Source organism: Malurus melanocephalus, unplaced genomic scaffold (genome assembly GCF_030028575.1).
Source record: "Malurus melanocephalus ecotype Western Australia unplaced genomic scaffold, MMel_1.1 scaffold_356, whole genome shotgun sequence".
Lineage (NCBI taxonomy): Eukaryota > Metazoa > Chordata > Aves > Passeriformes > Maluridae > Malurus > Malurus melanocephalus.
Window position 1 is genome coordinate 100,024 of NW_026623588.1, and position 15,546 is coordinate 115,569.

The window sequence follows — 15,546 nt, forward strand, 5'->3', positions numbered from 1 at the left end:
ACTGATAAAGAAAGGGGGAAACCCCAGCAGCACCGTTTAACAATTTCCGTTTCTCTTCTCACATCAATAACTTTGCCTGACCATAACTATTTGCTTGACAGTACCTATTTCAGCCCCTTAACCCGAGGGGCACCTGAAATACCATAGCAGTACAGCTTTGTGCCCCCACTGCAGCCACATCAATTTGTGCTTGGGTTCTATATTGTAGAGAATAAAATATTTTCTTATCAGTGGAGCAATGCTCAGCAAAGCRTGTTTGCCACAATCCCACCTGCCAGGTAAGGATGCCAGCTGCACTTGATCTGGTTCTCAGCTTGCTCCAGCACTACAAATTTATCCCAATTGTTCATTCCCCCAGTCCCACCTGAAACCAAAAAGGTCCTTAAAGTGAAGCAGCTTTTCCTGCTGCCTGTTTCTTTGGGAACAAACAGCTACAGARGGTGTGAGCTGAGATCCAGACATGTCTTCAGTGTTTGCTAGGACTGAGCCTACACAGATGATCGCTGACAGGAGGATCTCCTGGGAGCACCGTGCTGAGCTGGCTGTGGAACCTGTTGGCATGATATGAAGTGACAAGGAGCACTGCTCAGGGCTTAAAAAATWGTTAAGATCTGAAGAGAAGACAGCRCACATTACCATGCAGGTAATGGTAGGAACCGAGCTGGAGCAGGCTGTGGGGGAGTTTGCTGTGGCACATGACCTCCTGTGCTTGGGACATCTGTGTGTCACCAACCTTTTAGGTCACCTCAGCATTCAAGGCCATGAGGGAGGGATCTGCAGGTCACTACCCTTCCTTATTACCCTCACTTCATCACACAGAGGAATTGATAAAAATCACTCCTGGTGCAGCCAGGGAACCCAGCTCCCATAAATCTCCAGCTCTGGACACTCAGCAGAGGTGAGGAGCAGTTGTGGTGAGGATCAGAGTGCACAAATTGGGTTAAATGTGCAGAGGATGATCCATACCAAGACATCTGCCCGACAGGAAACAGCCTCAGCAGCACAAGGTGGCCAGAAGTACTCCATGTCCCCCTAAATGCCACCTGTATTTGTGTGCATGTAGCCATGACCTCTCTACACCTCCTTCCAAGTAAAGCAGCCACCACAAAGATGCTTTCAAAACCAGCTTTCTGTGTTGTGGCTACAAGCACTGCTCACTCACCTGTTAACTTCCTCTCCAAACAAGCACAATATGCCAAGCTCCTGGTTATCATACCCCTCAACACACACCCCTCCACCAAAAAATCCCCTTSCATGGCACGGGACGGTGTTTTCCATCCCAGGGAAGTTCTATTGTGATAGGATGRAGTCTGCCTGGCCCAGGGACCATGCACATTGTCCACTTGAGTGCACAATCCTTCAGGCAAACTGATCTTGGGCTTCTGGAAACGGAAAAGAAAATTAAACTCAACCCTAACGTACTTTTCAACCTTGAGAACAAGTTTATGTAACTTTAMTGATGACATTTTCAAAGTGCACTGTGTAGATCCACCTCCATTCCTCACACACACGGAAATGTTCTGTGGCTGTGTCTCAAGAGAATGAGAGGAGATGCAGCCATAAAAATAGTAATAGGTAATCTGTAAATTTATGGCCATAAAAWAGCTGCCTTCATTCTGCCCTTCAAGTGCTCCCTTTCAAAATGCTCACATTCTCCTCTCTCTGGAAAAATGCAGAAAATCTGTGGGTATATGACGCTTACAGAGAGCAACAGGACAAATGGGCCCATAGAGCAAAAATGCACCACTGAAATGTCTTTTCCTGAAACCTCACTACAAGGGAGAGAAGCAGAAGAAAAATAAAATGCATGTTGAGAAACACATTTGTTCTGGGCAATGAATTCTCACATTCAAGGTGTGTCTTCTCCATATAAAAATTAGTTGGCTGAGAAATAACACAGCCACCATTGTTCCTAACCTAGTGCTCAACAGTGAAGGGTTGCTTAACTCTCACGCTGAAAATAAAAATAAACAGCTGACAGTTACCAACACAACATAAACATGATGGCAGTGGAATGGAGTGTCAAAATACAACACATTTGGAGGATGAGAAAATTGCACTTTTACATGGCACATCAGGAAATGTGTGAATAATCTTGAGAACGCCACATGCAGGGCCCTTTAGATAACTCTTGATCATAAATTCTACTGCACTAAACAGGAAAAGARATTCTCCAGTCAAGCTCAGCACAGTTCCTAGAGGCAGATTTTAAAGCAAGCTTAGAGCAGGATTCTCAAGCACAAAGAAACCTTAAGCAGAGTTTTAAAAAATCTCAACTCCCAAAGTCCATTCAGTACATTGAAGTCTTTGGGAAAACACACCTGCACACCACGTGGGTGGAGGAAGAGGAGTGACTGAAACTCTCACCCCACAGTTTGAGCCACTTAATGCTGAGTTATTCTGGAAATGAGTCTCTTAGCCTTATTGTCACTTTAGCAAAGGTGACCTTAGCACAAATCCTGCCTTCCTGTCAAGAGGGAAATGAACTCAAGCAAAGATCATTCAGACAGCACCGCCCTTTGTACACCAGCTGGTAAAATACGGATCACCTAAATAAACAGCTTCCTGTTTTAGGCAATGRTTCCTGGGAAGGAAAAACAATGCCCTCCTAGATAGCTATTTCTTATGGAAAGAATCTCTGGCTAAATAGGGCATTCTTTTTCTACACTCTTGATAAAGAGTGACCACAATAGTTTCATGTGATCCGGGTACACCCTCATCTGCTGTGTCCTGGGCATATTGCCACTTCTGTGTCCACCTGCTGCTCTTCATGACACACACGTGTCACACACAGAACAGCCACTGGTTAAAAAGGACACTCTAACCAGAAGTCAGGCAGCAGCACCCACTGTGGCACCCACATGATCTCTGTGTTTCGACATCCTTTTCCCTTTAATGCGTTTCCTTCACAGCTGCCTCCAACTTTCTGTTTAAACTGAAGAGGAAGAAAAGGGAAATTAAGAATGCCATTTAATTCCCCAATGCTGTTTGCTTTCCAGGACCACTTTAAACTTTATTCCACAGAGCGGGGGTGGGACAAGGGCATGTCACAGGGAGAACACCCTCTTTTCCAGGAGAAGGGCACAGTGCCATATGGTGGAGCAGGCTGCAGAGGAGAGACAGCCAAAACAGTGGCATGGACAACCAGACATGACCATGCAAGATGCCATCCCAAAATCAGTCAGGAAACAAGTTCACAAACTGGACTGCAGCTGAGCTGCAGCACAAATGTCTTTGTGCCACAGCATCTCATGGTGTCCAGATGGGTGCTCTGCCCACCCAGGTCAGTAGGGAGCCTCCAATCACACCTCAGGCTTGGCTGCTGCCGTGCCCATGCGGTGCCTTCAGTCACAGGGCAGCAACCAAGGAGGGAGAAGCCTCAAATTCCAAAGCAATTCAAGTCAACACCTCCCAAAACACCAGCTTGCATCTTGTGATACCATGGACTTTTGGGTAAATCAGATATTTGGCTGTGGAAAGACACCCAGCAGTGATACCAACAGTCCTACCTTACACTAGCTTGGAGTTTTAGTTGGCTTTGTCTAAACTGCCAAAGTTTTTCTGGCAAAGGAAATTTAGCCCTATAAGGGACTATAAAAGAAAGAGGTAAGTCAAAATTGATATCCAAGCGGTGGCTTACATGCCTCTGAGAGCCAAACACAGCAGATTTCAAGAAAGGAAACCAATTTCTACCAAGAATTAAGAGAGGAAGTGTCGAGCGTCACAATTTATGCTCAGCAATGTCTTGGCAGCAGACAGCCCTGCCAGGGCTGGGATTTTCCCTTGTTCATTTTTGTACTGGAGAAGTCTGGAACTTCTGCAAAAATAAATACTCCAAAGGTCTAAGTGAGAACTCAGCAGCAGTGGCCCACATCCACCACACATGTGCCTCTGCCTTGCACAATCCTTCCTAGGAGATGGTCCGGGARCAGGGAGCAAAATGTGTCAAATCTGGCTCAGCAAAGTGAAATTCACAGAATGAGGAAAGGAAAACAAAGCTGCACAGGGAACTTCCCATAAGAGGCATGGAAAAAACGTCATGAGAGCCTGTCAGAGATCATAATCTGCGTTCCTATAGCCAGCATATTCCACACCCACGACTGATGTGAGYCTACCACCTCCCATAGAAGCTGGATTCCCCTTTTTAGTCCTCCTCCTCTCTTTTCCAGGTGAAAATGGCTCTTGTGGCAACACCCCCATCCACCAAAACAGCCCGGGGGTGCCTCCTCTTCTTTTTCCAGTGAAGAGTTTGTCTCCAAAATGCTCYGTTGTCCCACACAGCCTTGGGGATTTTGCTGTTGAGTCAGTGACAATTCTTATACCAAGTGAGCAGGACAGCTCACWGTGAGCCCCAGCAGCCAAGAGCTGATGACAGAAGGGGCACAATGGAGCATGAGGGACGCTGGCACCTGGCCATATCATGAGATCAAACAGAAAAACCACGTATCAGAAGAAATCTCCCAAAAGAAGCCAACCCAGCCCTGTAATGGAAAGGTGCTACCAGGGCACACCAGGACTCAGAACAACATCCTGGTGCCCCATGGCCTACAGCTAAAATGAGCACAGCTGGGCAGCAAGCTGCCAAGAGCCACAGYGCCTAAGGGAACTGGCCTAGAAATGAAAGGAAATACCCAGGGACAATAATTTCTTGTATGGTTGGTATTTGTGTCTTTAGCTCAGCCCAGTTATTGAACACACTGACAYCAGCACAGATGGGCAGGGACAGGGTCTGGGGAAGACTTATCTCCAAAATCATCTGTTGTCCCACACAGCCTTGGGAATTTCACTATTCAGGCAGTGATAATTCTCACACCTGAAGCCAAGCAAACACTGAGGCCACCAAAACGAGTCTGACTTTTAAGCAACTTTTAGCGAAGTTATTGAAGGCATTGACCCAAGGCAGGGGACAGGGCTGGGGATGCCTTGGGCAGGCAGATGTGAGAGAGGTGGTCAGTGGGCACAGTGCGGGTCGGGGCTCTGGGGTCGTGGGCAGGGAGCGCGGATCGGGATCGGGATAGGGATCGGCACGGGGATAGGTACCGGGATCGGGACCGGGATCAGGGCCGGGATCGGGATCGTATCGGGATCGGGATCGGGACCGGGATCGGGATCGGGATAGGGATCGGGACCGGGATCGGGACCGGGATCAGGGCCGGGATCGGGATCGGGATCGTATCGGGATCGGCACGGGGATAGGTACCGGGATCGGGACCGGGATCAGGGCCGGGATCGGGATCGTATCGGGATCGGGATAGGGATAGGGATCGGGATCAGGATCGGGATCAGGATCGGGATCGGGACCGAGCGGGGTCGGGGGCAGCGGGCGGCGCTCGGAGGCAGCACCAGGTCCTCCCCCGCGCTAGGGGGCGCTCTCTCGTGGCGGCGGCGGCACTTCCGTCGCGGGCGGCGGGCGGGCGATGGCGGCGCAGTTCCGCAGCTACGTGTGGGACCCCGCGCTGATCGTGGCGCAGATGGTGCTGCTGCAGGCGGGATACTACAGCTCACTGGGGCTCTGGCTCGCCCTCCTCGGCACCCTGGGCAGCACCGGGCCCTCCCTCCAGCAGGTTTTCAGCGACGAGGTGAGGGCGCGCCCCGGGTTAGTCGCCGTGGGCACAGGCCCCTGGAGCGGGGGGGACTGGCTGGGGCTCTCCTGAGGGGACAGACCCCGCTCTCSTGTGGGCATTCCCGGTGTTAGGGACAGCCCCCCGCCCAGGGAGCGCCACGGTGTGGACGCAGAGCTTCCCTACCCCGTGTAGCAGCCCCCCAATACACAGACCTGCTGTCTTGTGTTAGGTGCCCCGGTGTGGAGGTGGAGTTGTCCCTTTGAATAGGTGGTACCYTGGGGTGGAGACAGCATTGGATGTGTGTGGGTGGTAGCCCCCATATAGAGACAGACAGCCGGGACAGGTGGTAGGTACCCTGTATAGAGAGAGAGCTCCTCACTCTGTAGGTGATGCCCCCCTATAGAGACACCCTGTACAGGTACCCCCAGCATAAAGACAACTCCCCCTCCTCCTAGAGGTAACCCCAGTATGGGCACACACACTCCACCCCCAGCTTAGGTGGTTCCCCTCAGCACAGAGCCAGACCTTTCCCTTTCCCATAGGTGCCCCCAGACAGACAGACAYGCCCAGCTCCTCGTGTAGATCCTGATCCATGCAGGGCTGCGCCACGGGAGATTTCGGGCTGCGATTTGTGCCGCGGGTTCCTACTAATAGTCCCATGTAGATTTTAGGCTTCTCAACCCCGCCGGGGAGGCTCTCCATGATGGCTTTCATCCTCAATGCACTCACCTGGTAAGTCTGAAGTTAGCTGGAGCACTTGCATCTTGTCCTTTCATATCATTAAGCTGTAAAAGAATTCAGTGTGATGTACTGCCTCTCTCCAAACATCTCGTGAAATCCATGTGCCTTCTTAAACATGTGTGCTGAGGGCAGTTGGGAACTGCTGACTCTTGGCTTTATGGAATCTGGAAGAGTCATTTCACTTCACTGCCTCAGTTTCCCAGCTGGGAATGAGATTTGCTTCTATGACAGGTTTTACTAAAAGTTAGAATTAATGTATCTCAGCAAAGACTGATCTGTAAACACTAACGTATTTTGCCACTGTACAGAGAGTACTAGGGGAGATAGTGAAGAGAATGGGCAGGAATTTTTAAACTAAAATTTCATTTCCCTGCCATCATGTAATTAAAAAGCTGTAAGCCTTGCTGCAGCAGCCAGGAGAGAGGTCAGAAACAATCTATTCTTAAAAGATTTGAAGAAGTTCTAAAACCACTATATAATCAGCTGCTGATAGCTCTTGCTGCCCCCTCTTTTCCATAGGTCTGGTGGAGTTCATTAATCTCTTGTCTTTATTTTGCAGTGCCCTGGGCTTGCTGTACTTCATCCGCCGAGGGAAGCAGTGCCTGGATTTCACCGTCACCGTTCACTTCTTCCACCTCCTGGGCTGCTGGATCTACAACTCGCGCTTCCCCTCGACGCTGACGTGGTGGCTGGTGCACATCGTGTGCACGGCGCTGATGGCAGCCATCGGGGAGTACCTGTGCATGAGGATAGAGCTCCGAGAAATCCCCCTCAACTCCGCCCCCAAATCCAACGTATAGACTGGCTCTGGCAACAACATGCTGCATTATGTCATTGTTCCCAGCACAAGTGCATCCAATGCCTCGGAATCATCCCTGAAGAAGCACAGCAGGTCTGTTTAGACTTTATGATTAATTTTTTGATTTTGGACCTCGGTGACTGCATGAGTCTGAGCATCTCCTCTGGCATCAGCTGACAACGGGGGAGGAGCAGATGTTTATTTTGTTAACACAAAGTATTAATATGACTGTATGGAGAGTGTGCCCTTAAACTCTTCACTCATGAGACTGTTAAAAGCCAGGTAGCAAAACTTGGTGCGTGAGGAGCGTTTGGAATTTAACGATGTGGGAGTGCCCTGTGTGGTTAACACAATGGTCAGCTCTTCTTGCGAGAGCTGGCACGGTGAGACGTGGGACTGGGAGCTGCTGCTCCCAATCTGTGACTTGTTTGGGCTTTGGTTGGGAAAAAAGTCAAGAAACRAATGGATGGGGAGAAAGAAAATAGTTGTACTTACCTGAATCACCAGCTGAGACACTAAATAACCTGTAATGTTAGATGGGTTTGTTTGCTGTTTCCATGTTTGATACATAGAGGTGACAGACAGCAGTTTGCTGAAGAAATCTTTTGTAATAATAAAAATATRTTGCTGTGAGTGTTACGGCTCTCCTGGGAAGCTGAGCACTTCAAGGAATATCATGAGTGTCTGTATCATGGCAACAGAAGGATGCAGCCAAAGAACACAAGGCTGTGAGGTGCCCACTGTCTGGGGCACATAAAATTTCCTACAATAAACATTTCATACCTCTGCTCTGAAAAGAAGGCATCATTGAGTGCTGTCTTGGGAAGTCAGCTGGCATAATCCCACTTCAGAGGGAGTATCAGCMGTCCAGGATCTCCACATGTCCAGCCTGAGCCTGGAGCTGTCCTGGGGAAGCTGCAAAAGTGTTCTGGAGCCATGATGCTCTTCCCCCTTGTCTGGGCCTTCCCATCAGGCTTCAGCAGCGGCTCTGGCCCGGTAGAGGTGATATTAAATAAGAGACTGCTGCTATTTCTCAAAATAACAGGATGTGCCTTTATTCAGAAGCACTTCAAATAAGCTTCATCAGGCAGGGACACCCCTTTACTGCTGAGAGGCCTGAGCCAGGTGGTTCCTCCAGATCCAACACCCCAAGCATGCAGCACACTGCCTGGYTTCCACTGAGAGATGGCCAGGTTGTGCAATCCCAAAGCCAGGTCTAGAGAAAGATTTTTCTCATGTGCAGCATCTTGCTGCAGCAACTTCYCTTTGTATGTTAATATTTGTAAATRTTAATTTGCATAGCTTATCTGCTAATTCAGCTTGTTGAAAAGTGGTGGGATGATGTGAGATCGAAGTTGATAAACTCTTTGAAGCTGCTCTTGACTTTTGTTACTGCGGAATTGAATTGCATTTCAGTCCCTGCTCTCACACTCAGACACTGTAAATTGGGGCAGGATGACATCCTGCTGCTTTACATACTCAGCAGGTCTCCTTCAGAGGAGGATTTCTGTCTACACAAGTAGTCACCAGCACTTTTTATATTGGGGGATTACACCAGGAGCCCCTCCTGACCAATGCCCCTGTGAGCAGAGTTTCTAACAGTAGCAGCCCTTCTGAGGGAAGARTTTACACGGGTGTTCTTCTGGGCAGGAGCCAGTCTGGAGGCCCAGCCCGAGGTCACTTCCTAGGGCTGCCCCTGCAGCAAGGCAGTCCATCCCTTCTCAAAATCTGCTCGTTTCTCACATGCAGGGATACTTGTTTTTCTCCTCTGGATATAAACTGGTCTCCAGTAGGTGCCAGTATCTCCCTCAGAAAGGACCAGGGAGTGTGCATGTGGTTGGGTTCAGGGCGTGGAGCAGAGGGCAGCTCTGCCTCGGGGTGACAAGCACTGGCGTGCTGTTAGTCATGTTTTAAGACTCCTTCAGGGTCATTTTGTCCTCTGCTGCTTTTTGGTGCTATTCCTGAGGAAGAACATCCCAGTCCTGCAGGGACAAGGAAAGTTTGCAGTTTTAATTTAAGGCTTAATACCACACCAAAGTGTGATGTGAACTCCTGTGTTCTTCGGGGCTGTTCTTGAGGCAAGTGGGAGCTGAAGATTAATTACAGTGAATTTGAGAGTGAGGAGACAAAGCCACATTCTTCCAGCTGCTCCCAGAGATGCTGTGGGCCTGCATTAACAGAGCTGCCATCTTTGTTCCCGTGCAAGAACAAAGGTGAAGACTTTGGACTAAGGAACACTTAACCCATTTATTTTTGAATATACAAGATATGCTGTAACTGCTTCAGCAGCTTCCCTGAGGGGGTTAAATCTGGGGACAACTTTGTATCTGGAGAAACTCAGAGCAAGGCCATGAGAAGAATCCTTGACAAATGGRGCTTTAATACTGAGGCTGCAGGACATCCTGGGAGCTGTATTCATCAGCATAAAGTGTGCTGTAGGATCAGAAATCTTTCTGAAAGGCTGCTGACTGCCTAGGAGAACTGAATGTGAGTATAAGTTTCTTTTTAAAGGCCTTCTACTGTAATTGTCCTAGGCATGGAGGAAGTTCTGCTAAAAATGAAATACTGATTGAGGAAACTCATCACTCCCATACTGTGAGACCTAGTTTTCTCTCACATGCTTTCAGTCAGATTTAGAAGCACCTTTGGCTTTAAAAAAAAAAATCTACTGCTCTATACCAGAACGGTGGCAGATGGTCTTTGTTTCTTAATGAATCTTTGGGGTTTTTTTTTTTTTTTTTTTTGTGTGCAATAGTTGAGGGATTTGCTGCCAGGGAAGATATGTCCCAACACCTGCTTTTCACAGAGACAGTGGCAATGGCAGTCAGCCACTTGCATCCAGAGTTTTGCAAAAGGAAGATTTCTTGCAGATCTGATGCTTTTACCTTYCCTTTCCCCAAGGCTGTTTCAAAGTAGAAAATTTTGACAGAGGGAATGCAAGGGTTGTAGGATTTTAGAGGGCTGTGCTTATTTCTTTTCCTAAAGGCATTAAAAATCTGTTTTAAACAAAGAGCAGGTACAGGATCTGGATCCCAGATACTCTAGTCTTGGTTGTACATGACATGCCCCTGCTTCAGCTTACCCCAGCCACAAGAGGGTAACAGGGGAGGGGAGAASAGGATCAAACAGCAAACAGTGCTGTTGGAATTGAGTGAGAAGAACAAAATGGAGCATCTGGGTGGTTCACTCCAGGTTTTACCCTGCTCTGGTTTACCCTTTCTGCACACTCACCCTAAGGCTTTGTGCCCCAGATGCTGAACGTTGAATATATAAGTAACAACTCTGCTGTGTGTAGAAAGCCAAGGTGCACTGAAGTGCTGTCTGAACACCAGCTGCCCCTCCCTGGCTTATTTAGTTGAATTTGCCTCGATTTCTTCATTCTCTTCTGCTGCTGCAGGAGCAGAGTGTTGAGTGAAGGTAAGAGGAAGAACGCGTGAGTTCCAAAGGAAAGCAGCAAAGCCCAGCACCATTGTTAGCAAAAAAATCTTTTGCTCTAGAAGCTTTCCCACTGCCTGGAATGCATCTGGTGGGATATGTGGTGTAGGCAGGGCCCTAAATCCCTTGTTCACACTGAAGAGCACACACCCCAGAGCCCTGTGCAGCCAGGCAGGGCACAGGGATCCATCAGCATCCTTAGAACACAGACTGCCTTGGGCTAACCGATGATACTGTTGTGTTTCTCTAACATACTCAGAAATCACCTGCAAACACCTCTCTGTTCCAAATACTTCCATGCTTGTACTGAAGCTACAAAACTGACAACACTCTGAGCCACAAAGGAGACAAGAGGAGACTGTGCTGTTGAGCAAGAGCCAGGACAAATAACTTCTGCCATGCTGTTGGCTCTACAACAAACTTTAATACTCTGGAATTATATACTTCTACCCACAGAGCTGCTTACAGGTACCTTGGGGAAAACTTTAAAGCAGAAGAGTTACTATAAATCCCATTTGTCCTCCTAGCTTGATACTCCCTCTCCCCCCTCTATATCCTTAGAAAAGGGATTTACACATAACACAGAAGTTACTTGGGAATTCAGATGTGTGCAAGAGAAGTCATGCAACTGTGATTATTGTTCAGCAGGTGTTTTGCCATGTCCTCAAAGATAAAAGGCCAGTACAGGGCAGTAAAGACCTCCTTTCAGCCTGTGACAGGACAGATATCATCCGCTGCCCCTYAGAGCAGTGGTAAAAATACCCATCTCATTTTGAGTGCCCAAATCAAAAACCTGGAGAGTTGATCTGRTGGCAAGAGTCAGCAAAGTAAACAGGTTTCCTTCCAGTAGCCATGAAAGAGTGCCAAAGTGTCCAGCATTCATCCTTTTTCCAGAATACATCATTTTTCCCCAAATCCTCTGCCCCTTGTCTACAAGTTCCCAAATTCTCCAGTCAGCCAGATCTGTGCATGAGCCTTGAGGCAGAAAAGGACAGGAGTTGTTCCAAATTACAGAGAAATTTTAACACCTGGGAGAWGCTGCTGAGCTCTTCCATGTCTCACAGACACAAGATGGAGCTGGGACTTTCTGAGCTCCACAGTATATTCCTCAAAGGTTTGGAAAAAAGATCTGAAAGATGCCATGCCACACACTGCCATCACCTTTGCTGGGATACTCACAGAGCTGCAGTTTATAAGTTCAGCCAAGTGACAATCAGGGGGACGCTGAGGATGGAAATGTTGGGAATGCGGGTCCAGGCAAAGCTTTGGGCCATGCTGGGGCTGCAGAGGTCGAACAGGCTGCCTTGAAATCTGTTTTTTCGGGACTCCCTTCTCAGCATCTCCCAGACGGCCGCTGCTTCCTTCTGGCACTCCCAGAGCGCTGTCAGGGCACAGGTGTGGAATTCATCCCAATACCTGCAGCTCGGGAGACACCACACTGTCAGTCCCTTTGCACTCCCACAATGCYAGATGCCAGGCAGAGCCTCACTGCCCTGAGCCTGCCCTCTGAACGGCAACAATCCTCGTGTTTTTTACAAGTTGCCCAGACTATTCATTCTCTCCATCATCTGCCAGAGCATCTYGGCTAAAACTCCAAACCTCAAAACACTGAAATTATTTATTCCTTTTTTTCCCCCACCTTTCTCTGGAAGTCAATAAAATCCATTATTTCCATCAACAAATGTTTCCCTGAGTATCTCACACAGGCTGCAAACAAAGGCCCAGCACATCTCATTCATCACTTTCTCCAAGCTTTCTCCAAGCAGAGTCAAGGGCAAATGGGAGCACAAAGCACGGAGAAGGACAAGAGCTCCCACAGACTGTCACAGCTTTAACTGAGGTACGGGCAGGGGCAGAAGGAGTTATTCACTGTGTTCTCATTAGAATCGTCTCCATTTATCTGCTGGGTGTTAACTTGCACAAGCACAAGCTGTTCAGTGGAAAGAGGCTTTTGGGGAGTAACAGAGGGAAAAGGCAAAACAGGCAAAGATAACCCATGGTCCTGCAGGAATAAACTGTGAGCTGTTCCACTGTCCTGTCCCACATGGGCTGGGGCTGAGCACCACCTCCAGCCCCTGCAAGCTGGGGACTGTCCAGAGGACAGGARCAATTGCTCTGACACCTTCCTTGTGTCTGCCAACACACCAGGCACACATGCCACCCGTCAGGAAGGGGACACAGCCCAGTGTCTGAGTGGGGACATTGCACCTGAAAGGGACAGGTCAGTGCTGTCTGAGTGCACTGTGTTGAAGATGGCACTTTGTGCAGACAGGCAAACCTGAGCACTCTGCGTACTGAGACCTGGGGCTTACATCAGAACACCAGCTGTGAGGGAGTTCATTAAACCGAGCCACTGTGGCAGAATAAACGTCCCCAGATAATGAGAAAAGCTGGTGCCAACTCTGGCAACCCCCGGCACTTGCTCCCGATCTGCAGCGGCAGCAGAAGGCAGCTTTGACAGGTAAGAGTTAAACCTGACCCATGTCTTCAGGCAAAACAAGCTGGGGGAAGGTGAAGGGGAATGGCAGCTCCACCTGGATCTGCTTTCAGCTGGGATGGCAATTCCCAGCGTTTCACCCTTCACAGCCCCCATCTGCTCAGGCAGGCAGGCTGCTGGCRCACACTTTGCCCGGGTGGCTCGGGGGCAGCGTGCACACAGAGCTGAGACACCACCAGCCCCCACCGAGCTCCTGSCTGCCTGTCCATCCCTCACCCACGCTCCTGGAGAGGGGACCACGGCACCAGGAATGCAAGCAGCAGTGGATAAGGCTGAGCGTCAAAGGCAAATAATTCAGAAATATTTCCCGTCAGGAAGCTGGGACATCTGCAGCTTCCTGCCGGGGAAGATCCCAGGACCTGCCCTGCSATGGTCTGTGCCTCTGAGCTGTAAGAAAACCTCAGCTCGCACATTTCACATGAGCTTCACCAAAGGAATCACTCCTCCAGCAGCCAGCAGCAGCATGGGTGGGCTGRTTTCTTGGATGTTTTCTAACACCAAGAAGCGTCCTTTAAAAAAAAACCCCAAAAAACCAAAAAGTATCATTTCTGTCCAAACCATAGCACTTCCCACTTTAACACAGCCTTGGCCAGGTCTCACAGAGGTTGTTCATCCTAATTTAGGCTGTCTCCTGGAGATGGGGGAATACAGAGCAGGTCACAGCCTGCAGGGCGGTYTCCAGCAGCTCAGAAAGGCTGACCCCAGGGCACTCAGCCCTCCACCTTGCTTTGCCAGGTTTCCACCACCCCCAGGCACGTGGGTTTTCCTCCATTACTCTTTGCATTTCCTTTAACTCCTGTTCACTCCCCACAGCTTGCTCTGGAGACACAAAGCTGCCTCCATTTATCCCTGCAAACATTTTATATCTACCTTGCCACTCTCACTCATTTGCTTTTCAAGCAGACCTTTCCCCAAACCTCCCCAACATCACCCCTCTTTACCCAGCTCTCCTTCAGTTCTATTAAAGTTAACGTCCTGCCAATATCGTCATCTCAGGGCCCCGCTACAAACTCAGGCAMACCAGGGCTGGGACGAATCCAAGCCTGAAGGATGGAGGGTCTGAACAGGGAGGGAGAAGGCTTGTTTTGGGCAGCAGGTGCCCAGCGCAGGTTGCTCCCGACAGCGCTGAGCCCAGGGGCAGAGCAGCCACTTGCACGTCACTGCCTGAAACCTGGGGTCCAGGGGAGATTTACTGGGGGGCAGAACAGGCTGGGTCCCGTCAGCCCCGCTCCTCCCGGCTGCGGGCATGCAGGGTCTGAGGGACCAGTCCTGGGGGCTGGAGCTGCTGCCAAGGACCAGGGATACAAACTGCGGTGGGAGACAGGCAGGGGATGCATGGATAGATGATGGATGGATGGATGGATGGATGGATGGATGGATGGATGGATGGATGGATGGATGGATGGATGGAGAAAAGAAAGGAGCTCACCTGGTCTATCTGAAACCGGAGTGAGGTGTGGAGCACATGTGTGTGTGCAGGCATGACCAGACCCCGGCGGGCAGGAGACTTCAGACAGGGGCAATGCCAAAAGACGGCCTGGCTAAGCATCGTACTCACCTGCAGACTCGGCGCAGCCCCTGCAGCTCGATGCCCTCCTCCTCCTCGTACGTGGCCATGCTGTCCCCCAGCTTGAGGACGCAGTCCGAGAGGCCCCGGTAAGCGTCGGCGCAGGAGGGTCCCGCTGCCAGCAGCCCGGCCAGGTGCCCTGCCAGCACCGGGGGTGAAGTGAGCACCCGCCCCTTTGGGGACAGAGCCCAGCTCCGCCCCGGGGTGCCCCGGCTCGGCGAGCGGTCCCTTCCACGCAGGACGGCCACGATCCCCCGCCGCCCCCCGGATGTGCCGGCGTTTGCCCAGAGCCCGGCGGACACGGGGMGACCCGCGCCCCGTCAGCCATCCCGGCACCGGTACCCCCGGCCCGGGGCGGCGGGGGATCGTTCAGCGGCTCTGGCAGCGGGACCCGCCGGGGAGACCCCGCCCGCACGGAAGGAGAGAGGGAGGGATGAAGGGGACACCTCATCGCATCGCCCCCCGCCCGGACACCCCGAACACCGCCCGTCCCCCCACCCGACCCTCGCCCRTGCATCCCCTCACCCAGAGCGAGGAGCAGCACGGCCGGGCCCCGCCGCTGCCCCATCCCTCCGCCGGGCTCGGGCTCCAGCCCCGCTCCCGCTGCCGGTGTCCGCACCACCGGGGCCGCCAGCGCTCCCCTCCCTCCCGCCTCCGCGGGGAGGGCACCCGTCCCCGGTGGCTGCTAATGAGAGTCTTCGGCCGTGGCTAATTAAGGAGGAGGCTGGGCCGAAGCTACCGAGAGTCCGGGAGCACCCCGCAGCCCCGGGATCCCGCATCCCTGCACCTCCCCGTATTGCATCCCATCCCATCCCACCGAGATTCTACCAGCACCCACCGCTCCCCACACTCTGCATCCACCTGCCGGCACCKGCATCCTCACCCAAAGCCCCCCGCCCCTGCCCAGCACAGCCTCTGCTGCCCGCTCCAGATGTCACCCGAG

At 51.0% G+C, this 15,546-nt stretch overlaps 2 protein-coding genes across 2 annotated transcripts; one reads left to right on the forward strand and one right to left on the reverse strand.

Moving 5' to 3' along the window:
* Positions 1-5,374: 5,374 nt before the first annotated feature.
* On the forward strand, positions 5,375-8,456 carry SYS1 (SYS1 golgi trafficking protein). Its single transcript, XM_057378401.1, has 3 exons — positions 5,375-5,579; positions 6,229-6,296; positions 6,865-8,456. The coding sequence occupies exons 1-3, from the start codon at positions 5,418-5,420 to the stop codon at positions 7,103-7,105; spliced, it is 471 nt and encodes a 156-aa protein (XP_057234384.1). The 5' UTR covers positions 5,375-5,417; the 3' UTR covers positions 7,106-8,456.
* Positions 8,457-9,834: 1,378 nt separating this feature from the next.
* LOC130580718 (neuritin-like) lies at positions 9,835-15,266 on the reverse strand. The gene is made up of 3 exons (XM_057378402.1): positions 15,129-15,266; positions 14,595-14,742; positions 9,835-11,955 (listed from the first exon to the last, which is right to left on the reverse strand). The coding sequence occupies exons 1-3, from the start codon at positions 15,169-15,171 to the stop codon at positions 11,730-11,732; spliced, it is 417 nt and encodes a 138-aa protein (XP_057234385.1). The 5' UTR covers positions 15,172-15,266; the 3' UTR covers positions 9,835-11,729.
* Between the last annotated feature and the right edge of the window lie 280 nt (positions 15,267-15,546).

What these genes read in the sequence shown, in the direction of transcription:
- SYS1 (XM_057378401.1), top strand. Translation starts at nt 5,418, where the DNA reads ATGGCGGCGCAGTTCCGCAGCTACGTGTGGGACCCCGCGCTGATCGTG. An exon ending in AGCAGGTTTTCAGCGACGAG is followed by an intron (nt 5,580 to 6,228) that starts GTGAGGGCGCGC and finishes AGTCCCATGTAG; the next exon opens with ATTTTAGGCTTCTCAACCCC. An exon ending in ATCCTCAATGCACTCACCTG is followed by an intron (nt 6,297 to 6,864) that starts GTAAGTCTGAAG and finishes TTTATTTTGCAG; the next exon opens with TGCCCTGGGCTTGCTGTACT.
- LOC130580718 (XM_057378402.1), bottom strand. Translation starts at nt 15,171, where the DNA reads ATGGGGCAGCGGCGGGGCCCGGCCGTGCTGCTCCTCGCTCTGG. An exon ending in CGTGCTGCTCCTCGCTCTGG is followed by an intron (nt 14,743 to 15,128) that starts GTGAGGGGATGC and finishes CGGTGCTGGCAG; the next exon opens with GGCACCTGGCCGGGCTGCTG. An exon ending in GGGCTGCGCCGAGTCTGCAG is followed by an intron (nt 11,956 to 14,594) that starts GTGAGTACGATG and finishes CCCGAGCTGCAG; the next exon opens with GTATTGGGATGAATTCCACA.